The sequence below is a fragment of the Phaseolus vulgaris genome, chromosome 2 (assembly GCF_000499845.2).
Source record: "Phaseolus vulgaris cultivar G19833 chromosome 2, P. vulgaris v2.0, whole genome shotgun sequence".
NCBI classification, from domain to species: Eukaryota; Viridiplantae; Streptophyta; class Magnoliopsida; order Fabales; family Fabaceae; genus Phaseolus; species Phaseolus vulgaris.
Genome location: NC_023758.2, coordinates 14,023,301 through 14,048,556, shown reverse-complemented (window position 1 = coordinate 14,048,556; position 25,256 = coordinate 14,023,301). Strand labels below are relative to the sequence as shown.

Sequence of the window (25,256 nt, the reverse complement as noted above, 5' to 3'; positions counted from 1 at the left end):
GCTAGCATCATATATCCTATATCAGACAATACTTGGGTACGCCCAGTACAAGTCGTGCCAAAGAAATATAGGATTATAATTACGAAGAACGAGAGGGACGAGTTGATTCCCACTAAAATGCAAAACAACTGGAGAGTCTGCATTGATTACAAGAGACTTAATCAAGTAGTTAGGAATGATCATTTTCCACTTCCTTTTATTGATCACATGCTTGAGTGTTTAGTAGGTAAGTCACACTACTACTTAAACGAATTTTCCGGTTATTTTCAAATATGCATTACACCTTAGGACCAATACAAAATCACAAATATCGACCCTTTTAGAATGTCTGCTTATAGGAAGATGCCTTTTGGTTTGTGTAATGCACCCGGTACTTTACAGAGACGCATGACGAGTACTTTTGCTTATTTACTTAAGCATTGCATAATTTTTTTCATGGATTATTATAGTGTTTATGGTTCCTCCTTTGATTTATGCTTAGCTAACCTTACAAGAGTGCTTGAAAAATGCATAAAGATTAACCTTGTTCTGAATTATGAAAAGTGTCATTTTATGGTAAAACAATGAACAATCTTAAGTCATATCATGTCTAGGAAGGGAATAAAAGTAGACCCTACTAAATTAGATGTTATATCAAACTGGCCTTACCCCTCTTATGTGTGAAAAGTTTGATGTTTTCTTGGCTATGAAGATTTCTATCGCAAGTTCATTCAAAACTTCAATAGGATTGCCCTTCCACTTTCAGATCTGATATAGAAAAATGCAACATTTCTATGTCATTTCAGGTCGAGTCAAGTTGTATCCATCTAAAGCTAAGTCGAATCAAAATCAATCAAACAGAGTGAAATCGGACTCACATTAGGCCAAGTCGTTTCAAGAATTCCATGTTATTGTTGAGGAAAGTTTTTTACATTCCATAAAATATATCTTTATCTTTATTCATTTTAAATTTAGAACATAACTTTTATATTACAAAGTATTAATTTTAGAAAGAATATTTTATAATGTAATTTAATTTTTTTTAAATAACAATTTTGGAATAAAAAGATGATGAAGGTAAGTTTTAGGAGGTGTAAAAGGTAGTAACTTCCCTTAATTAATTTTTTTGTTAACGAGTTTGAATCAAAACCCGAAATTATGAATCAGAAACCGAAATTAGATTTGACTAACACCTAGCCATGACTTAGGCTGCTTCTCTTGGCACCCCATAAGAAATGTGAAAATACATTTTTACCCTTTTGTAAAAAAAAACTTAAAATTCCAAACAGCTTTTGACCTTCTTCCTTGTTTCTATCTATCTCAGCACCGTAATTCCAAGCACCCCAACACCCTAAGGCACACCCATTTGAGTTCATTGAAGATCTTTTATGTTGTTCTTTACGCATTTTGGGCGGATTTCGCAGTTCTTTAGTGATTTTGTAGTGGAAAAGATGAATTTTTTAGTTGTATTTTATTGTTCTTGTCCATTAGTTTTTTATTGTGTCTTTCACAATTTTGTTTTTCATATTTTGTAAACATTCCAAATTATCTATGTTGGAAGCCATTTTTGTAATCCAAAATTGTTTTTCAGATTTGGACAATCGAAAAGTATTTTTTCAAAAAAATATATTCCGGATTACATAAACTAGAAGCTACTTTCAGATCCGGTATTAGTTTCTCGTTTATGTAGTACAAAATATACTGTCAAAAATTACTTTCGAATCCAGTATTAGCTTCTGATTTATTTAATCCATAATATATTTCATGTAATAGAATATATCTTTGTCTTACAGATTTACTAATTCGAATCCAGTTATGAGTTATAGATTGTCCAATCCAAAAATCGTCTCACCCTTTAATATGGATTCACTGAATTACACAATCCATAATACATACAAATTCACATATCCTTCAAACAATTACCTTATCTACATAAGAGTATTTCTAGAATTATAAAAGTTACATGAGTGCAGCAATAACATATGAAGCTACAGAAAGAAGCATACAAGCCCAAAAGTATTTACAATATGGTCCATAAGCATTTTTGGCAAGAATAAGACGATCCAATTAATCTTATCAACTATATCAAACTAAACTTTAGGTCTTAATATTATAAATATATTTTTTTAATCCTTAAAATTATCAAATAACACCTCTTTATTTTCTAAAAATTATAAATAAAGTTATGATGACTCATTTTAATCACTTTCAAATTAATGACAAACTTGTAATTTTGAAGACTAACTCCACTTATATTTTTAATTTCAATAATTAATGTAATTTATTAAATCTATTGGAAGTGTGATAAGCCATAAAAAAAGTATTTATTTTTCTCAAAGATATTTTGTACAATCTTCTGTTAAAGAAGATGCTTCGGTGGTTATCTTTCCTTTTTTTTTGTTTTTGAACCACCAATTTATTGTTGCACTAATTTAATTTGCCACTTACTTAGTAGTTATTATTAGGTATAATTACCTTATTGATCCCTACATTTAGGGTCAATATTCAATTTAGTACAATGGTTTTTAAAAAAATCAATTTGGTCCTTTTGTTTTTTAAAAAGTACTTAAAATTAGGGGTGACAAAGTGAGTCGGCCCGCCCCGCGGCCTTGCGGGTCGGCCCATTTTTTTTTTGGAACATAGAGGAGGAGTGGAGGCAATAGCGGTGTGCAGCAGCGAAGCGACAGTTGCAGGCGAAATCACACGGAGTTGCAAGCGGAGTGAGCGACGACACTGCAAAGGAGAGTGCGTCGTGTGTTGTGTGCGTTTTTTGGAACAACATAATTGCGTTGTGTTTTTAGTGAAAACCTAATTTTCTTTCACTTAAAGTTGTCACTCCTCCACTAGACCATTGTTGTCAAGTCAATTAGATTTTTTTTTTGTGGGTGAGCAAGCCAGTTTGCCCCGCCCCGTTGTTGGCCCACGTGGACCGCGGGTTATACGGCATGGGCTAATGCGGGTCAACAGGTTGAAAACGTCAGTCCGCCCTGCGTTTTTTACCACGGGCCGACCCCGCACGACTTTGCCGCCCCTACTTAAAATTGTCTTTTTGGTTAACTTTTCCTCTCAACGACGTCAAGTGTTTCTTATGTGGTAGAGAGAATTGTTAATCTGATTGTTAATTAAAAGACATGTGGGATTTGGTGTTGTGTGAGGTGGCAAGTGGAGGGCTTTGACACAAATTAGTAAAATTTGGGGGTTAGGGTTTCTCCCATTCCTTAACCTCTTTCAGTTTCTTAAAAAAAATAGTAAGTGCAATGGTTCATAACAATGTTCACATCTTTTAGTTTCTTCAACTCCCACTCTTCTTTCTCTACATGTATCAATTAGTCACAAATTTGGAAACCCCATTTGTTTTCGTTCACAACATGTTATTGAGAATTTTGTTTCACTACACTTTGATTGGCAGAATGAGAGGTTGTATAAGGTTCTTGAATTTGTGAGTACGGTAACTAAAGTGGAAGTTAAGAGATATTGCCCGTGCTCATGTAGAAATAGACCCAGATGTTATGCGGGAGAAGATTATGGAATTGATTGATTTAGGAAACGTTGTTCCCTTCCCCCAAACAAACTAACATGAACGTGATTTCTCTTTCTCTCTCTCCGTCTGTAAACGTTAAGGAAGAAAAATGTTCATTGCTTGCCATTGTGTTTGACATTAGATTCTTTTGGAAGCTTTCATTTTGAGCATATGGGGGCATCTCTTCCCCCTTCTTTTTCTTTGATTATCCCATCTGGGTCAGTCTCATTTTGCTCACTTTGGTTCATTCCTGTTTTGTTTGATAAAATTGAACAATTGAGGTGTGGAACGCAACTGGATGGTTCTCAAAGTGATTCTCATCAGTAATTGCTAAAAAAGGAGGTGACTTTCTAGTTTCCAATTATATTTGTTCTTTTGGGATTGTGATTGAAAGAATGGGGAAAATCCTAATCCCCAAATTTTACTAATTTCTCTCAAAGCCCTCACTTCCACCTCATACAAATCCAAATCCCATTTTTCTTTTAATTCATAGTCCACATCAACAATTCTCTCTGTCATATAAGCAACATTTGACATTGGGGAAAAGTTAACCGAAAGGTCCAATTTAAGTACTTTTTAAAAAACAAAGGGACCAAAATGATTTTTTTTAAAACCACTTTATTAAATTGAATATTGACCATAAATGTAGAAACCAATAAGGTAATTATACCTTAGTATTATTATTATTTTTCTTTTTATGCAACCGAGACAAATTATAATTTTTTTTTAAATAGTATTTCCAATAGTAGTTTAGAAGAAGTTTAATTTGCACATAATTTTACATTTATCTAATTTCATGTTATTTCCTCCAAAGCGAGAAAAATATATAAAGTCCATTTCAATTTCTTTTTGATGAAAAAAATTCATGAATTCCATAAAATCAAAGTTGGGATAATTTTATTTATATCTTAACTTAAAAAAAGGATGTTACAAATTGTTTAGTTAATTATCTAATCATGTGCCCATTGAATTCCCTGTCTCCCTTTATTTGCATCAGAATTTCCCTCTCAATAAAGTTAGTTATTTGTAACAATCTCTATGTCTATCCTCTTAATGAGGTTAGTTATATATAACAAAGTTAATTATATATAACAAAGTTAGTTAGTTATATATATCAAAGTTGGTTAGTTGTAACAATCTTCTCCTTGTACTTAAATATCCCTAAATTCAATTACTACCACCTTTTGTCTTTAAATTTACCCTAAATTCAATTACTACCACTTTTTTCTTTAAATTTAGACTCCTTTTAATAGTAATGTGTGATAATGATTCCTTCAAGAACCTATTCCTAAGTCCTTCATGTTAAAAGATAAATTTGAAGGGTTGTTTTTTTTATATATATTTTGTTAATAGAAATGTATGATTAAATGTAGTTCTAATAAATTGTTCATAAAAATATTTTATTTTATTTTTGTTACTAATGTTTTATCAAATTATTGTTGTGATCAGTTATTCATCTTCTACTTCCAAATGCTATTGATAAAATCACAACGATGAGGCATTGACAAATTTGTTCTTAAAACAATAGGTTTTCATATATAAAATTGGATCAATTAAATGAAAATAATGTAAGCCAGACTGAAAATGAAGTTAATTATTTAAGTGAGTCTAATAATTCAAAAAAATTCATCTAATAATTAAAATATTGACATAGATGAAGAAATATTATTTTCCCCATTTAAATTGTCATGAGTATCAAATTTGAGATAATCTAGAAAACAAAGAAAGAGATATTTTAGTTAAAAAAGGGTCGATAAAAATTAAATCTTAATTTTTCTGAAGATAATATTTTTATTATTAATAATAATAATAATAAAATGACTAATATTGATATTAGTAATAAAAAAGGCAATAATTTTCATTATTTCATCATTGTCACACACAAAAATTGCATTTTGTTTTTTTGATAATTAATGAGATGACATAGGAATTGAAAAGATAAAAATTGTAAAACATCTTTTAAAATTGTAATATTACTTACTATTTTAAATTAAATTAATTATATTTTTTGTTATGATATATGTTTATATATTAAAATAAATTGTGTATACATTGTAACCTTCACTACAATAAAATCATGAAATAGAAACCAAATTTAGAGACAAAAAATAATTAGTTGCTATAGTAACTAAATTAGAGACCATTTTAGAGACTAAAAAATATTTTGGTTTCTAAATTAGTCTACCAATAATTTAGATTCTAAATTTGGTAGCAAAAACTTTGGTTGCTAATTAGATACCAATTTAAAAACTATTTAAAAATAATATAAACTAATTTAGAAACCAATTTTTTTCTTTAGTTTCTAAAATGGTCTCTAATTTAATCACTATAGCAACTAATTATTTTTTGTCTCTAAAATTGGTTTCTATTTCATGATTCCTTGTAGTACTTGTTATTTTGTCATGGTTCTATAAAATGTAAGTGAGAAACTAGCTTTAACTATTCGTCCAAGAGATAACATCCTTCTCCACAAAATTCTAAAAGAAACATTACAAAAAAATTAATATATTAAAATTAAAGTGATTACCAACATAAAATTTGTATTCTAGTATTAAGTTAAACCTTTCTAAAGAAGGAATATAAGTAATTCAAAAGCAAATGAAAGCATTTCCTGTTGAATATGCTTAACTAGTGAGTGCCTCATTTTAAAGTTTCTTCAACTTTTGTTTTATTGCTTGATTAAATAAGTATTTCTTATATATAAGAAAATATTATTTTATCTTTTTTCTTGTAAATGAAGAGAAAAATTTGAAAGAATAGAAAAATATATGAACATCAAAACATGATGAACATTAGTAGATCAAATTGAAAAAAAAATCATAAATAGATCAACATCACATCCAGATCTAAATAAAAGGATGATCGTCGATGATTTCCATCGACAATATGTTATTGTTATCATGCATTGATGGTTTTGCAATAAGAGGTCCTCGTCGTTTGGGCCTAGGTTGTGAGAAAATATATGATCTTTCTCGCATTCCTCTCAATAAAATGGGAAAGAGTGGAAAAGAAGGAGGAGGAAGGGGCTCATAAGAGGAAGAGAAAAAGTGGTAAGGACCTCAAAAGCAGATTATCCATCATGGAATATTAGAAATGAAGAAGAACAAAAGTAGGAAAGAATACTGAAGAAACACAAGGGTGAAACATTAAAGAGTTTGGAGAAGAAATTAGGAAACAAATTCATTTATAAATTTTTAAAAAGTTTTTAGAATATTTTAGAAGTTTATAAAAATTATGGAGTAGAATAGAATTAGAAAGGTACATGAATGCACTTAAGTAACTCATTATTGAAGTAATTAAGCTAGTTCATGCACCTAATTTTTTCATCATGTGAAGGTTGTGACTCCTTTCATGTGTTACTTTCATGACATGTGAATTTTGTAACTTTCCTCACGTGTCACTATCCAAGCAGGCAACTAACATCATTGTCCAACAATAAATCCATCATTTTCACGATACAACAAGGTTCATCATTGTCATGATTGTGATTGAATTTGTCATAGGCCAAACTATTGGAGTTGATCAATCATTAATCTAATATCAATAGATGATCAAAACAAGCAAAATGGCGAGCATTATGTGATCACAAAGAGGACATTGAGATAATTAAAATCTCAATGAGCAAAGTTCATCTTGTATTTGAAGAGTTTAACACATGCTACAAACAACCAACCAATAAAAGAAAAAGTGATTATGCCGAAAACGGATGTTACGTCATTCTCATCTTCAAAGAAAATTCAAAAGGGAAAAGTTTTGAATTTTAACATGATTGGTTGTTGTTGAGAGATTAACCAAAATAACACTCAACATTTACATAAAGTTATTAAAAAAGAACCAAGGTTTCTTTTTCATCATCTTCTATTATAAAGACACTCATTGAAGTTGATCAATATGACACACATCATCAATATCTCGCCCTATACGAAAGAAAACAAAAAGAAATAACAAAGAGCAAAGGAAAAACAAATTGCAAGTGAGTCCCCGTGTTAATCTATATGGTAAAGAAAGTGCAATGGAGGGAAAAAAACATCAAATTAGATGAATTTATTAAGTTAAAGAAATCATAAGAAATGTTTTGTAATATGAAATCCTCATAGGAGATATTGTTGATTATAGGATTTGATGTCTCTAAATCCTTGAAGATTTCTTCAAGACTTTGTTGTTGCTTGTGTGTGTAGGTTTTGTGTAATTTGAATTTGCAAATCCACTCGTAGATTTAATCCAAGGTTGTTTGATTCAAGTTCTTTTGAAAAATGGTGTTTTCTAAAGAAAATGGAAAATCAACCTGTTGAATTGTCGTTTCAATCGGTTGTTTTACACTTAGTGTTTTTGAAAAGAATTTTAAAAAGCTTGAAATTGGTTGACTTTGTTGTCAATCCAATTCAACTGATTGTTTCGTGTTTTTAATCGATTGTTTTTTTAAAATTCTTAACAGAATTTAGTTAGACTGATTTAATCTGTTATGTTTGTTGAAAAACTGATTTAGCTTATGCATTAAATGTTTTTAACAACTGATTGGAGTATATATAATATGTTTTATGCTCATGGTTGTTATTGATTCATTGAATACTTTCAAATCAAGTTTTTCCAAGATTGCTTCAAGCTTTAGATTATTTCTAAGAGTGGAATAGGATTTCACTGTACTTCTTTTATTCAATCTGTGATTGTATCTGGTGTTTTCATTCCTTTTCTCTCTTAAACATTGTATTTCTGTAAGAACTATTGGTGTGCAAATTCAGAGGGTGTTTTGAATTATGTGGTGTGACCGTCAAAGGTGGTGTGTGTTCTTGAAGGGTTCAAGATCACCACTTTGGTGTGTGTGTTGTAATCAAGGTGATTAATTGTTTAGTGGAATACTCATAGGTTTTTTGGGGACTAGATGTAGCTCTTGGCTAAGAGTGAACTAGTATAAATTTCCTGTGTGAATTTTTCTATCCCTTATCTCTTTAAATATGTTTTTGCTTGAGGTATATAACTGTTGCTATAAACAACCGATTGTTTCACAAAAACAATTGGTTGATTTTCTGTTGTTAAGTGAAAAAATGTTTTTAAATTTGTTGAACAAATTTCTTATTGATTGATTCTCATTGTCTTTCACTGTACCTTCAGTATTTGCGAAAATGTTTCATAAACAATTCACTACCCCTCTTGTTTAAGGCTTTTAATTCTAACAATTGGCATTAAGAGCTAGGTTCTTGAAAATCATTCAAGTTTTGATCCTAAAACCTTTTTTTCATGGTTGATAAACTACTCTTTGGGGATGGTGCATCTATTAACAAACCACCTCTGTTTTGTGGTTTGAAATACCAGTTTTGGAAGGTAAGGATAAAGATCTTTGTATAATCAATTGATAAAGGAATTTGGGATGCAATTCAAAATGGTCTTTTTGTTCCTATGCTTGAAAATGATTAAGTAATTTTTGAAAAGCCTTGGTCCCAATGGACTGAGCATGAAAGCAAAAAGGCTCAATATGATTGTATTGCAAATAATATTATTACATATGCCTTAAATTCTGATGAGTTTTTCAGGGTATCACAATGTGCCTCTACAAAGAAAATGTGGGATACTCTTGAAGTTACCCATGATGTGAAGAGAGCAAGGAAGCATGCTCTTATTCAAGAATATGAGATGTTTAGAATGCAAAATGGAAAGACAATTGTTGAAATACAAAAGAGGTTTACTCATATTGTCAACCACCTCATGAGTCTTGAAAAAATGTTTATCCTTGACAACAACTTCATTGGTATAGAAGCTTAGAGAACATGAATTGTAGATTAATAGGTTGAATGTTCAAGAAAATGAAGATAAGCATGTGAGAAACATTGCCCTAAAGATTGTTGGACATAAAAACTGTCAAGACTCAAGTGTTGACAGTGATGGAAAAACTCTTAGCTTGCTGACCAGGAAATTCAGCAAATTCCTGAAGAAAAACAACAACAAGAATCAATCCTCCAATAGGTACAATAACAAGAAACTCAATGATTTTAATTCTAACAAATATACCTGCTTTGGATGTGGTGAACAGGGACATATTAAAGTTGATTGCCCCAACAATGAGAATAAAGAAAGAGGAGCAAGCAAGAAAGGTGAAAAGAAAGGCAAAGCCAAGAAAGCCTACATTGTTTGGCAAGATAATGAAGTTTCTTCCTCTAGCTCATGTTCAGGAGATGAAGAAGCAAATCTTTGCTTTATGGCAAAAGGAGAAACTTATATAAGTAGTGTAAGTTCCAACACTTCAATCAATTTTGAAAACTACAGTCAACTTCTTGATGTTTTTAAAGAAACTCATGAAGAAGCTAATAGGTTGGCTCTTTCATATAACCTGTTGAAAGACTTTAATAAATGGCTGGAAAATAGAGTTAAAGCATTGGAAGAAGAGCTGAATAACTTGAAAAATGATTTTGAAAATCTGGAACTGATTTACAAAAACTCCCCTTGCAAATGTGACTCAAGTGTTTGTGAAAATTGTGAATCTCTTGAAAAGAAGGTTCACTATCTAGTGAAAATTGTGGATAAGCTTTCAAAAGGCAAATCAAATTTTGAAATTGTTGTTTCTTCTCAAAAAAGTGTCTTTGGTAAAGCTGGTTTGGGCTTTAAGCAAGAAAAGTGGTGTTTCAAAGCCTTTTTCAATCTTCTTTGAAAAACAAACGATTGAAAAGTTGAAACAACCGGTTATTTCATGTTTCTATTGTATGAAAAAGGGTTACTCTGTCAGATTCTGCAGAGTTAGAAAATTTTATGTTCCCAAGGGTGTTTTAAAATGGGTTCCTAAGAATCCTAAGAATTCTAAATCTTATAATGAATCAATTAATGCCAATGGTCCCAAATTTGTTAGGGGATCAAATCTTGCTGCTTGATCTTGTTTTCTTGCAGAAACTCTTAAGAGCCAAGATTGTTTTGAAGAGAAGAATGAAGCCTCAAAGGAAAGGATCTGAAATGGATTCTTTAGTGTAGCTCTAGATTACACACTGATCTTTTGAAACTCAAGTGAAATCCTTGACTTATGTTCAATGATTGTTTAGAAGAAAATATCTTCAAAATGATAAGAACTTATGCATTCTTACTTCATAATTTGTATTCTTGGTTCATCTTGAGTAAATAAAGTCTTAATTAATTCTTTTTCTTGTGAAATATCTTAAAGCAAAGGTTTATGTGATCATCACAATGTTGTTTCTTCTCGACAAGGGTTCTTGATTTGTAAAAACTTTTGTTGCAGAAAAACAACCGATTGTTTTCACGAAACAACCGATTGTTTTCTCTCTAGCAGTTTTGTATTAAAGATGTTATAAAACTCTATGCATTGGTACAATTGTTGCTTTTTATTCAAAATTGTTATGGATCAAAATTGCACTTATTATAGCTTTTAATACAATCTGATTGGAAGTTATTTTGGTCATAAATGAAATATATTCCATAATTTCTTGGAAAATTAAGAGATTTATGGTTCGTCAAATCTGCATGTGCTACCACTGGGTGAGTTGTTTGAAGGTTGACATGTGCCTATATTTTCTTTGAACAAATTCTGTTTTGTTTGAAAAATAACCCACTAAAAGCCAATATTGTTGACTGCTTTTATTGCCTATATACTTGTGCTTGCTCAGTTGTTTTTCCTTACAGATTCAACCCATTATTTTATCCTCTGATTTCATCTTCAATCTGCTACTATCTTTCTCTTTTATGAAACTTCATTCTTGCTCCATGGATTCAACACCTCCTTCCTCCAAGAGAATGAAGACTCGTGATGTAAAAAGGGGTGGACGTCTAGAAAGCTTATTTGTTGGGGAGGATGAAAAGATTGAAAAGTTTCTACATGAGACAAATAGGAAAACAATTAACAACCCAAAGCTCATCTCTTTTAGCTAGTTGAAAGAGCAGCAACTATCTGAAATAAGGGGTGTTCTGAAATAGTAGATGCTGAAAAGGTTCCTTGATATGTCTGGGAATATCTATCCTGACCTTGTGAGAGTTTTCTATACCAATCTTTAGGTTGTTGGTGATAATCTCTGCACACATGTAAAAAGGATTGACATGGAAATAACTCTTAAAGTTTTGTCTGTTGTTGCTGGATTGAAATATTATGAATTAAGAATAAATAAAGGAAATATTGGGATTGTTGAAGAGTTCAATAAGATGTAGTTCTACAAGAGTTGCCTAAAAAATCCTCAATCCAAAGTGAGGAATTTTTCTATGGGAGGCATGAAACTCAATGAAAGGATAGTTGCCTTCATTGTATCTTGGATGTTGATTCCAAGAGGAAGCAATCATTTTGTACTCACTGAGGAAGATCTTGTTCTCATCTACTGCATTATGAACAAGATCAAGATTATATGGATTCATATCATCAAGGAGCACATGAAAAATTCCATGAGGTTAAGTGACTATCATTATCCATATGTTATCCTTATCTTAAAATTTTTGCATCATTTTGAAGTTAATCTTGAAGAAGAGCTATCTAAAGTGGTGAAGTCATCACATGAGGTGAATAATGGATCCCTAAGCAAAATGGGATTCACCAAAGTTGGAGGGAAATGGGTGAGCAAAGATTGTGATCAAGTTGGTTCCTCAAGTAAGATGTTGCTACTGTTGGTGATGATGCTGGATACCATGATGAAGAAGGCAATGTTGGTCCTGGTGGTGCTTATGATACTGATCCAAGTGCTGGAAACATGGGAGAACGCATTACATCTATGTCACCATTTGAGAGATTGATGGTGAGCAGAATGGACAACTTTGCAGATGAACAAAGAAGTCATCATGAGTTATGTGTGGCACGTTTTCAGAACCTTGATGAACTAATTGAATCTATTCAAAATCATCTCTTTGAGCTTCAATACGGCAAAGAGGAGTGAAGAATTTTAAATGCTTTATTTCTTATCCTATGTTTGCCTACTGAACAATTTGTTTTTCTGGTTTTCTCCCTTGTCTTATTCTATTTGTGAAGACAAATATGGGGAGAATTATCAGGTTTTTTGTGTTGAACTTTTGCTACTCTTATCTTGTTTATATCTGGTTTATAGTTGCTACTGTTTTTCTCTGATTCTGCACCTTCTTCACTAGTTTTCACACTGAATTTATGATTTTCTTGCTGGAAATCATATGATGAAAACTGGTTCAATGGTGTTGTTTAAACCTGGGTATTATTGCTATTTGGTACATGCATAAATTATGTTTTGTAGGTGCTTTCAAATTCAAACAGGTGCTTTCAAGTTCAAACAGAACAACAAAAATAAACTAGGGATTTGTCTTCATCAAATAGGGGGAGATTGTTGAACATAACCTTTGATGTCTCCAAATCCTTGAAGATTGCTTGAAGACTTTGTTGTTGCTTGTGTGTGTGGGTTTTGTGTAGTTTGAATTTGCAAATCCACTCATAGATTTGATCCAAGGTTGATTGATTCAAGTTCTTTTGAAAAAATGTGTTTTCTAAAGAAAGTGGAAAATCAACATGTTGAATTGTCGTTTCAATCGGTTGTTTTACACTTAGTGTTTTTGAAAAAGCTTGAAATAGGTTGACTTTGTTGTCAAGTCAATGAAACTGATTGCTTTGTGTTTTCAATCAGCTGTTTTTTGAAAATTCTTAACAGAATTCAGTTGGACTGATTTAATTTGTTATGTTTGTTTTAAAGCTGATTTGACTTATGCATTAAATGTTTTTAACAACTAATTGGAGTATATATAATACGTTTTACGCTCGTGGTTGTTATTGATTTATTAAATACTTTCAAATCAAGTTTTTTCAAGATTGCTTCAAGTTTTGGATTATTTCTAAAAGTGGAATAGGATTGCACTGTACTTCTTCTATTCAATCTGTAATTGTATCAGGTGTTTTCCTTTTCTCTTTTAAAAATTGTATTTATGTAAGAACTGTTGGTGTTCAGATCAGAGGGTGTTCTGAATTCTTTGGTATGACAACCAAAGGTGGTGTGTGTTCTTGAAGGGTTCAAGATCACCATTTTGGTGTGTGTGTGTGTGTGTGTGTGTTGTAATCAAGGTGATTGATTGTTTAGTGGAATACTCATAGGTTTTTTGGGGACTAGATGTAGCTCTTGGCTAAGAGTGAACCAGTATAAATTTCCTTTGTGAATCTTTCTATCCCATATCTCTTTAAATTTGTTTTTGCTTGAAGTATATAACTGCTGCTATAAACAACCGATTGTTTCGCAAAAACAACCGATTGATTTTCTGTTGTTAACTGAAAAATAGTTCTTAAATCTGCTGAACAAATTTCTTATTGATTGATTCTCATTGGCTTTCACTGTAGCTCCAATATTTGCGAAAATCTTTCATAAACAATTCACTCCCTCTTGTTTAAGGCCTCTAATTCTAACAAATACGTCTAAAATGTCTAAATATAAACGTAAAGACTAAGAAAATTAGTAACTATATTATATTAGATAGAAAAAAGAATTTTAAATGTATTAATTGTTATACCAATATTATTTAATCGTTACATATTCCACTTAATGTTATGTAGTTATACAATTATTAAATTAAAATATTATTATGTATTGTGAGGAAAAAATCTAACACCAATGATCTTGATTAAGTGTTTAAATACAACAAAGAAAAAAAACATGGTTATGCATCATTGGTAAGATGATTGTTTAGTTCAACAACAAATTATGTAAACCCAAGTATCCATCTATTAGACAATACAACAATGTATAGTCTTCTTTTACATCTAATAAATCATTTATATGCTTAGAAAATACACATATAATCTAAGCTAACATGTATTTCTCGAATATCTATAAGCTTACACTATGTCGTAGGAATGTCCTTGCTTACGTCTTCTAAAGAGATTTGTTCAAACACAAGTCACATTACATGATATCTTGAATAAATAGCTAAAGTTATTTTTCTTCAACAATAACCTGACACAAACATTATTCAACTATGGCCTAGATCTTCTTAGTAGGGTGAGCATTTTTACCACAATTTGGTGTAAAAGACTATGCTACTATAGAGATAAATATTGTCAGGTATACAAGATGATACATAAAGAAGAAAGAGCATCTAAAGTTGTATGGAGTGCATTTAATACACATTCCATTATCAAGCTCGTCAAACGCAAAAATAATATTCAAGAGAGCTTAAGTTGATTAACGACCAAAGACGAATTTGCAACAATTATATTCTTTTAAGAGCCTATATAAAGCTATCTTTTGAGAGGAAGAGAAAGCAAAAGGATGTTGCACTGTAGTGAAACGCTGCTCAAATTTTCCGTGTCTCATAAAGCTTCATAGAGGACACCATGAGTGTTCATCCAGCAAACTAGGAGAGAATGCTTAAAGCTTGTAATCATGGAAAGACGCAATCTCTTCCTAGTAGGAAAAACTCACGATTTGACAATCATACCTCACATAACCTTCATATCTTAGTTAGGAGTGGCTATTTGACAAAGAATACTTAAGTTGAGCCGGAAGTGGCTTGCTGAAAGAATATTCGTTTGACCTAGAAGGGGCTTGTGAAAAGAATACTAAAGGAGTTAGTCAGGAGTGACAACAATCCCAAATAATACTCGTTGAGCCAAGTGTGACTTGTGGAAAGAATATTTAAGGGGTTAGTCAGGAGTGTCTACGATCCCAAATAATATTTGTTGAGTCAAGAGTGATTTGTTGAAACAATACTCAAGGGGTTAACCATGAGTTGATACGAGCCCAAATAATACTCGAGTGTACAACATTAGTCTGTCTAGTGGAACTTAACTTGTTAATTAATGTTGTCTTAGACGAATCACTGTAAGATTGTCTTGTGTATTTTCTCTTCTCCTTTATCTCATTTATATTTCATGTTATTATTGTCATGGAGAGCTAAACAAAGTTTCTAAAAAGGCTTTAAACAAGTAAATTTATTAAGTGTTGAAGTCATGTTTGTTATGCTTCATAGTTATAAAAAGTCACTAATAAATTGTTGTATGAAAGTATCATCTAAATAATTATCATCAGATGATATTTACATAAATTTTAAAATAATCCTTAAAACACAATTCTCTCATCTCTTCTTGTAATTTTCTTATTTTTCACATGTATTATCAATTAATCAATTTTGTTACTAATATTTTTTTAAAAAAAATTGTAATAAAACTAGTTGTTATAAAATTGCCCTTTATGAAACTATATAATTCTACAATATTACTTCATTTTCTCATCCTCTTGTAACACTTTCATTATCTACATAATGGATTTTGAAAACATTGATTTAAACACAATGTTGGATCAAATCATGCAAGAGAACTTGAAGAAAACATCGATGAAGAAGTCATCATGTTAATACTTGAGCACCAATATGAAGTCAACAACATTGATAGTGACAAACAATGAAGAAATATGGATGTTGAAATCATGAGCAAGGTCATGATCGATGGTCCAATGAGTATTTTTTTAGAGTCTTGTGTACAAATAAACTTAGTCCCATCGAAAGTTTTATATGCAGAGAGATGTCTTTCTAAGAATTGTAAAAGCCTTTAGCATTCACAATGACTAATTCAAATTGATAATTTATATAATGGATTTAAACATAATGTTGATTTAGACATGATGTTTATTTAGACATAATGTTGATTTAGACATGATTTAGACATAATGTTGATTTAGTCCCATTGAATGTTTTATATGCAGAGAGATGTCTTTCTAAGAATTGTAAAAGCCTTTAGCATTCACAATGACTAATTCAAATTGATAATTTATATAATGGATTTAAACATAATGTTGATTTAGACATGATGTTGATTTAGACATAATGTTGGATCAAATCATGCATGAAGAAAATATTTATGAAGAAGTCACCATGTTAATACTTGATCTAACATAAATAAAAACACTTTTACAAAAGTGCATCGCTATTGTTTGTATGTTAAGGTATGACTCACCCACAGACAACACAAAAAAATATATTTGAATTAGTAAAAACATTATAGTGAAATACTTGTAAAGATTTGTATTATATATATATATATATATATATATAAATATATAATATTTAGAGATTATTATCTAAAGAAACCCAACAACAAAATATGACTCAATTGTTATAAATATAAGCATCCAAGTATGTTAGAGTTAATTGAGAGTATGCATTCGGAATGGAAAAATTACCTAGTTGCATGGAATGGCCAATTTTGCCACCGTCATGCTAATCCAATAATCATTTTCAAGATATGCAATAATCAACTAGAAAGAAATGTGAAATGTGTATTTGGAGTGCTCCAATTATGATTCACAATTATACACGTGCTTTGACGCATTTTTTAGATGTTCACACAATAAAGAACATAATTTATACATGTTTCACATTACATAATATAATTGTGGGTGATGCATATCAAAAATTAGGACATGAAATATTGACATATTTTTAGGTCATCATCTAATTTTTAGATCTATATGTTTTGAAAGGAGAGAAACAATTCAAAATAGAAACACCTACTCCCAACTTTAGGTAGATTTAGTCAAAACATATTTAGAAAAAAATCAGAAAAAAGAAAGAATAACGAAAACTAATTTCATGATACATATTGCATTTTTCCAATGTCATCTAACTTTTATAATTATACAGTTAATTAAATAATTGACACTATTTTTAAATTAAAATATTATTATAAATTATTTAATTAATTAATAATTCAGAAATTTAATTAATTAATTTTTTCATAATTTTATATTAATTTATATTAATAAATGTTATTATGCATCATCATCAAGACTATATAAAATAATAATTTGTTTGGAATTTCTTAAAAAATTCCTAAAATTAAAGTGACACAATTACTCTGGTTTTACATTTTTCAATCTTGTGAGTTAATCCCGGTGGAAATGTCCTAAATGAACCAGCTAAAAAAAAAGTAATGCAAGCCTTTATTTGAAACAATAAGTGCAGCCAAAAAAAACTAAAAAACCGTTTATTGTAAAGAGTTTCTAATTTGCTTTGCTCTATGAGTCTTTTGCATAAATTCCTGGCTAGTTGTTCCTCAACTCAACTCTGAAGAGTAGATGTATCTGCTAAAATGCACATTTTGTACTCCAACTAAAGTCATTATCCACAAGGAATTGAAGCTTCTTCCTCCTGTAACTGCTATCATAACTTACAAGTTCTTAACCCTTCTCGTTGGAAGTAATAGGTACCTTTTAAGTGCAAGGATAAGCACCCAAGTAGTAGCTGAGATCTTCTCCTTGATCATTAAGAGCAGTGCTGAGCTCAAAACAGTTTTTAAGATCTGAGCATGCAATCCTTTAAAATATCCCACTATGCCCTCCCTTTTCCATATTCCATAGAGAACATTAGAGACTGTTTTCTGTGATTTTATCTTTGTTTTGGAGTTTGCTTCATCTGAGTCAGCAGCTTGAATGATAACTTTGCACCTATAAGCAGAAAGAGGTCTTAAAATTGCATCCTATAAACTTAGTCCAGAAATCAAAGCCAGTTGGAAGAAACAATTAAATACCTGATAGCTGGATATGTAAGACATGTAGCAATGCTCTTTGAAATTGCACCTAAAAGAAAGGCCATAAATGCAGAAAGGGATTCAGGAGATGTTCCTTTATCAGCTTTGCTTTGTTTATTCTTCAGTGCTCGCTGTTTCAGCTGATCAAACACGGTATACTGTAGCACAAAGTAGTTTCAAATTAAAATCTTTTGGTCTCCAGATCAAGCATGCCAAGCATAACTATATATAAAGGACACAAACATGATACAGAATTACAGATGGTACAAACTGCACCTTCACATACCTGAATTGCAGGGTTTGATGTCAGCAGCAAGGAAATACTGAGGCCATCAAATGCGTCACTCCAGGTTCCTTCGGTAAGGGTTTTCAGTAGCCCTTTAGACTTTCCAAATGCACTTGTCTGCATCCTTGAAGAGGCTGTGTCCAGGGGCTACACAGTCATCAATGAGATATGCTTAGTAATAAAATTACGAAGTTTGAGATGAAACCTTGTCTATCATACTATACATAACAAAAAGAGAAAAATGAATATAGGTAGTAACATAGAATATAGACACCTATGATTTATTAGCCGGTCCATAGTTAACAGTGGATGATTAACCAACAATTGTAGTAGATTAAGCATTAAAAACTATCAATTTTTTATTCCAGAGATGCACTAGTTCTCTCCTTTTGGTTCCATATTCAAACTAAGAATCATCAAAAATAGCCTCAAGCCGCAAAACATAGCCATAAAAGACTTTAATCATAATTTGTTACGAAAATTTTGTACTAAAGTGTCCTGCTCCTAAAACCATAAAAGTGTTTTGATTTTTAAATACACAGTTAACTAAGAATAGTTAATGCTGCCTCACCTGAGTCGCAATGGCAGTGCAAGCCCCAGCAGCTGCAGCAATAACTAAGTTGGCTTTGGTTCCAATGGATTTATAACCACTTTTATCTAGATACAGTCTTTTAAAATAACTGTATCCATAGAAGTACACAAACTGCGAAATGAAGGATTGAAGATTCTTTGTTCCAATGCCCTGGTAAAGTGAAAGCACCTGACCGTTAGATATTGCCTCCAATAATACATCAGTGAGATTCCTGCAAATGTAAAAACAATTAGAATGAAAGTAAGTATACATACCCAAGAGATACATTCTCTTGGCTAATTTTGACAAAAAATGGCCAAGAGCTAAGATTAATCCCCCACTCAACCTGCATACTGAACCCAAGAAATTCCAATGTTACAAAATGATACTTTGATGAAAATGCATTTTGGTACACCACATGCAGAATAGTTTTATCATTTGCAAAATAAGATTGCAACACAGTTCCCTGTTTAATTCCTATAAAGAAACAGAAAAGAGTCGTAAATTTGGTCACTCTACTTCCAATATTCATAATTGAAAGCTAAAGGGTCTAATTAGTTTAATACACAGGGGACAAGTTCTAGATATCAGAAATGTGTTCAAGGGGACAAGCTCTTCCAGATGTACATAAAGACAAACAAATTTAGAAAACAGAATGCTATTTATTGGAGCTAAAAAATGAAGGAGCAGAAGCTGGTTAAATTCTGTTATTTTTGTTAGTTGTAGATAAGCTTTCTGTTATGTTGTTTTAGTTAATTATCCCAGATATATATAAGTGTGTCATTAGGTCCTTCTTGCTGCTATACAGAGACTTCCCTTATATTTCAAACTGGGAGTTCAATTTTCTATAACAAAAGGTGTCACCGGTTTCTTTCCCTTTTCTCTTATAATATGGTATCAGTTTTTCAACAGTATTTTATGTTTTCTGTGCTTCTCTTTGCCATCCAATACAGCAGAGGCTGAGATCAGTCAATCAGCCACCGCCAACCAGTGCCTCCGTTCCGTTCATCCTTCTGAAGTTCCAACCAGCCCTATTACCTTCATCAAATACTATTTTTGAAAACAGTAAGGAAAGATGGCCTAAGTGTTTTAACTTTGAAATTAATCCAACTTGGTGGTTTTATACATTCTAGAATCTTTAAATCTTCAACAGTAAATCATCATTTTTGGTGATCCGGGTCCATCCCTTAGAATTAAGAAGTGCAACCATATAGAGAAAACTGGAATCACAATAACCCCAAGCTAAAAATAATACATCTTTCAAGATCAACAATAATATATCCCAGACTCCAAAGCAAATACTTGAAAAGGGCAGGGCAATTACGCAGGTCTTTGATCACCATCTCCTCAACAGAGTATACTCACATTTAATAGAAACTTTTACTAGGCAAATTTCCCAATGTAAAATTTCTATCCCAATTGAAGATCAGCATCAAAAAGTTGTCTTCAAAATAAACCCAAGCTAAAAAAATTACATCTTTCATCTTTGATCGCCATCTTCCGAATACAAGACTACAAGACAAAGTTTCGATCCAAAACACCCAATTCTGGGAGGAACACAGAGAAACCACTTACGATCACCTCGTGAAGAAGGGGTGAACAGAAACATGAAGAAATTGAAATTCAAAGCCGAATTATGGTAAGAAGGGAATGGAGAAAAAAGGGAAGGGATGAAAGAACCTGTATCTTGTGCGACCATTGGAACGAGCATCAGCTTGGTACTTGGTCTTGCAGGTGTCAAGTGGGTAGAGAAAAGTGGTGCTGATGAGTGATCCTATGGCGCCAGAAGTGGCCTCTGCTAATGACTCCAGATCCACGTTCATCTTCCTCCCGGGTGGGTTGTTGGAGGGTAGAGGGTATGTATATTTTTATATTAGTAACAAAATATTATATATAATGTAGATTTATAGTATAAGAGAGGGAAGAAAAATGGGTGTTACTGAGAGAAAATAAAGAGGAAATGGAAAAGGAAAATATGGTTTGGAGAAACTAAGAAGGGTGAGGGTCGTGGAAGGGCAGCACCACCTAACGTTGTGAAAACATTTTATAGCATTCCACGAAACCAATGGACGGAACAAAAACGTGAGTGGCGTGCTACGTTGTGTTGTGTTATAGTAATACGCTATCACCAAGTAAGTTCGTGTAGAAGTAGCGTGTTATTGTGTCGTGCTTCTTCTTGACTAGAAGGTGTTTTCAAACAACAAAAGACACAATGAATAAATAAATCGAGACCCATGTGGATAAATACGGGATGAAAAAGACACTACCATGACGCATGCAGATACATATGATGAGAAATATGAAATGTATGATAACTATAATATCTTGTTTAATTATATTCTAATTACCAAACAAATTTGTATATCTTGTAAAAATGAAAATTAATTAATTATAATTTTAGTATTGTAAATAGAATTGGAAGGAGTATTACTTTACTAATTGTTTACGGCTTTAGTAACACTATTTGGTTTTTTTTATTCAATATTTTACCATTTTCATATTAGTTTATATTACTTATCATGATAATTTCTCTTCAAATTTATGAAAGGTATATCTCATATACATTCATATCTCTTTTTCTTTTTGCGTTTTTACTAAAATGGTGTAATTTTTTTTTCATTTCTTACGTAGATGGACATATTTTCTTATTACGGGATTGAGTAAGTCGTGTCATTGAGCCATGACTTTACTTTGAGGAAGTCGTGTCAGAGGCATACGAATTCACTTGGGATGTTGACCAGCACAAAAGTCGTGTGAATGATTCACGACTTTGGTTCAAATGTTTCTAAACAAAAGTCTTGATGAGTGTGGACGACTTTGATTAAGATTTGAAGTTAGGGGTAAGTAAAGTTGTGTCACCTAGCTACAACTTCAGTGTAAAATAATACAACTAAAATTAAATAATATATTAATAAGTGGAAAACCAAATTTATATTAGTAAGTGGATCAAGATGCAGAGAAATGCATGTCACTGGTTGTTTCGTGAAAACAATCGGTTGTTTTACTGAGACAACAATTAAGAGTTGCACAATGATATTTCACAACAGATTTAGCCAAGAAAAAGAACTATTTGAGATTTCATTTAATCAATATGAACCAAATGCACAAATTGAGAAATGAAAATACAAATAGTTCTTAGCTTTTGAAGATTTTTCTTTTAAACAACCATTGTACATGAGTCAAGGATGTCTCTTGACTTTCAAGAAATCTGTTTGCAATTGAGAATTGCACTCAAGATTCTACTTTAGATTTTTTCCCTTGAGGCTTCATTCTTCACATCAATATGATTCTTGGCTTTCAAAAGTACCTACCAAAAAGATTCAAGAGACAAGATTTGGTCCCCTAGTAAATTTGGGTCCATGGACATTAACTAAATCATTAGGAACCTTAAAATTCTTAGGAACCCATTTCAAAACATCCCTGTGATTAAAAAATTTCCTAACTCTGCAGAATCTAACAGAGTGACCCTTCTTCATACATTAAAAGCATGAAACAACAAATTGTTTCGACAATTCAATTGGTTGTTTTCCAAAAATGCTTGAAAATGGCTTTGAAACTGATATTTTCTTGCTATGTAGATTAAAACCCAATCCAGCTTTGCCAAAAACACATTTTTGAGATGCTAGGACAATTTCAAAGTTTGTTGGCCTTTTGAAAATTTATCCACAGTTTTTACAAGATAGTTAACCTTCTTTTGAAGTGATTCACAATTTTCACAAAAGCTATAGTCTTAATTGCAAGAAGAGTTTTTGTAAATCATTTCTAGATTTTTAAAATCATTTTTTGAATTGTTCAGCTCTTCTTCCAATGCCTTGTCTCTGTTTTCCAATCAATTATTCATGTCTTTCAAGCAGTTGTTCAAAAGGGCTATTAGCTTTTTCATGAGTCACTTTAAAAGCATAAAAAAACTGGCTGTAATTTTCAAAGTTTATTAAAGTGTTGGAACTTACATTGCTTGTTTCTGATTCTCCCTTTGCCATCAGGCATAGATTTGCCTCTTTATCTCCACTGATGATGAGCTAGAGAAAGATACATCATTTTCTTTCCAAACAATGTATGCTCTTTTAGCTTTACTATTCTACTCAAATTTCTTGCTTGCTCTTCTCTCCTTGCTTTCATTGTTGGGACAATCAGCTTTGATATGATCATGTTTACCACATCCAAAATAGGTATAATTGTTATAATTAAAATGATTGAGTTTCTAACTGTTATACCTATTTGAAGATTGGTTCTTGTTGCTGTTTTTTTTTTCAAGAACTTGTTGAATTTTCCGGTAAGCAAGTTAAGAGTCTCTCCATCACTGTCCTAACTTCGTTCTTGACCATCTCTATTACCAACAACTTTTAATGCAAAGCTCCTCACATGCTTCTCTTCATGCTCTTGATCATTCAGCCTGTTCATCTTGAGTTTGTGTTCCCTACGCTTACCAAACAATGAGGTTGTAGTCAAGGTAGTCAAATCCTTGGAGTAAGAGATAGCAGTGACTTAGGCTGCCAAGATCTGTCCAAGCATTTGAGGATCTTGATGTTAAGTTCCTCCCTTTTGAAGATCTTTCTAAGACAGATGATATGGTTTACAATGTGAGTGAATCTCTTTTGTACATCAGCAATGGTCTCCCATTTGAGCATTTAGAACATCTCATACTCCTGGATTCGAGAATGTTTTCTTACTCCCTTCACATCAGTGGTTCCTTCATGTGTAACTTCAAGAATATACCACATCTCTTTTGTTGAAGAACATTGTTAAACCTTGAAAAACTCATCAGAATTTAGAGTAGGTGTGATGATGTTTTTAGCAATACAATCAAATTGAGCTCTTTTGCTTTCAGTCTCAGTCCATTGGGACCAAGGTTTTTCTATAGAAACATCATTTTTTCAAACTTTGGAATAAAAGGACCATTTACAATGGCATCCCAAATTCCTCTATCAATTGATTCCACAGAGATTTTCATTCTCATCTTCCAAAACTGATAATTCATACCACAAAACATAGGTAGCCTATTTATTGAAGCACCCTCCCCAAAGTATAGTTTTTCAGCCTCGAAAAAGGTTTTAAGGATCGAAAACTTGAATGACTTTCAAGAACTCAGCTCCTGATGCCAATTGTTAGAATTATAAACCTTAAACAAGAGGGAGGTGAATTGTTTATGAAAGATTTTCGCAGATATTGAAGGTGGATTGAAAGACAATGAAGTTTTTGCGAAACAATCGGTTGTTTATACCAGCAGTGTTGAAAATCAAAGCAAAAGTAGTTTTAAAGAGAGTAAGCATAGAGAGATTAACACATAATGTTTATATTGGTTCACTCTTTACCAAGAACTCTCAACAACCACTAAGAATTCACTAAGTAATTAAGCCTTGATTACAAACAACACACCAAAGTGATGATCTTGAACCCTTCAAGAACACACACCCCTTTGGCAAACAACACACAGTTTTCATAACAACCTCTGAAACTGCACAAAACCAAGTCACACAGAAGGAGTAAAGTACACCTGGGTGCAAACAAAGATTAAAACACAGTGAATACATGACAATTCTATTCCACACTTGAGAATGATTAAAAGCTCTTTGAAATCTTGAAAAAGTGATTTGAATGATTTCTCTTAGTTGAATCATGACCAAGAGCGTAAAACAACTTATTTAAACTCCAATCAGATGGTCAAAACATTTAATTCAAGAACCAAAATCAATTTTAATCATTTAAAATAGATTAAAGTAACTTAATAAAATTTTGTTAAGGTTTTCAGAAAATCAATCGATTGAAAACACGAATCAATCGATTTAATTGGTTTGACAACAAAGTCCAACAAAGTCAAATCCTTTTCAAAATACACTAAGTGTAAAACAACCGGTTGAATTGACATTTCAACAAGTTGAATTTTCACATTCTTTAAAAAAACACATCTTTTTCAAAAGAATTTAGATTCAATTAACATTGGATCATCACAAATAATGAATTAACAATTCAACTACTCTAGACACACACAACCAGTAACAAGTATCTTCATGCATTCCAGTTGGAAATTTGGAAACATCGAAGCACCTTGTTCAACAACTTTCACATCTCTGTGAAATAGGGGACTGGCCCAAACCTAAAACAATAGGAAGGGGTTTCATATAGAGAAGAGTGAAAAGTAATGAACCATGAGAAAAAATTGAAACCCCTTTCAAAAAAATATAATGAACCTATCAAACAAATCTCTTAAAAAAGAAACCTCTACTTTAAAAAATTAAAATAATATTTTTTTTATTAAGATTTATTATAAAACGACTGATACTTATCAGAAGTTTGCAAAACCTCTACTATCTACATAACTTGCCAGAAGTTATTATTATAAACCCCTTTTAAAATTATAAATTTTTTTAGTGACATACGATGAAACATTCTGTTCAGAATTTTTATAACATGACAATGAATTCATTAAAATATCACCAAAGTATACAATTATGACATC

The 25,256-nt window shown here is 31.7% G+C and overlaps 2 protein-coding genes across 2 annotated transcripts; one reads left to right on the top strand and one right to left on the bottom strand.

Annotated features, from left to right (window-relative positions):
• Positions 1-8,734: 8,734 nt before the first annotated feature.
• On the top strand, positions 8,735-12,348 carry LOC137809062 (uncharacterized). The gene is made up of 5 exons (XM_068610204.1): positions 8,735-8,818; positions 8,927-9,174; positions 9,281-10,083; positions 11,931-12,065; positions 12,113-12,348. The coding sequence occupies exons 1-5, from the start codon at positions 8,735-8,737 to the stop codon at positions 12,346-12,348; spliced, it is 1,506 nt and encodes a 501-aa protein (XP_068466305.1).
• A 4,984-nt stretch (positions 12,349-17,332) lies between these two features.
• On the bottom strand, positions 17,333-21,010 carry LOC137810766 (peroxisomal adenine nucleotide carrier 1). The gene is made up of 5 exons (XM_068612188.1): positions 20,480-21,010; positions 18,800-19,031; positions 18,229-18,375; positions 17,943-18,100; positions 17,333-17,859 (listed from the first exon to the last, which is right to left on the bottom strand). Exons 1-5 carry the CDS (start codon positions 20,620-20,622, stop codon positions 17,583-17,585), a joined length of 957 nt encoding a protein of 318 aa, XP_068468289.1. The 5' UTR covers positions 20,623-21,010; the 3' UTR covers positions 17,333-17,582.
• Positions 21,011-25,256: the final 4,246 nt, after the last annotated feature.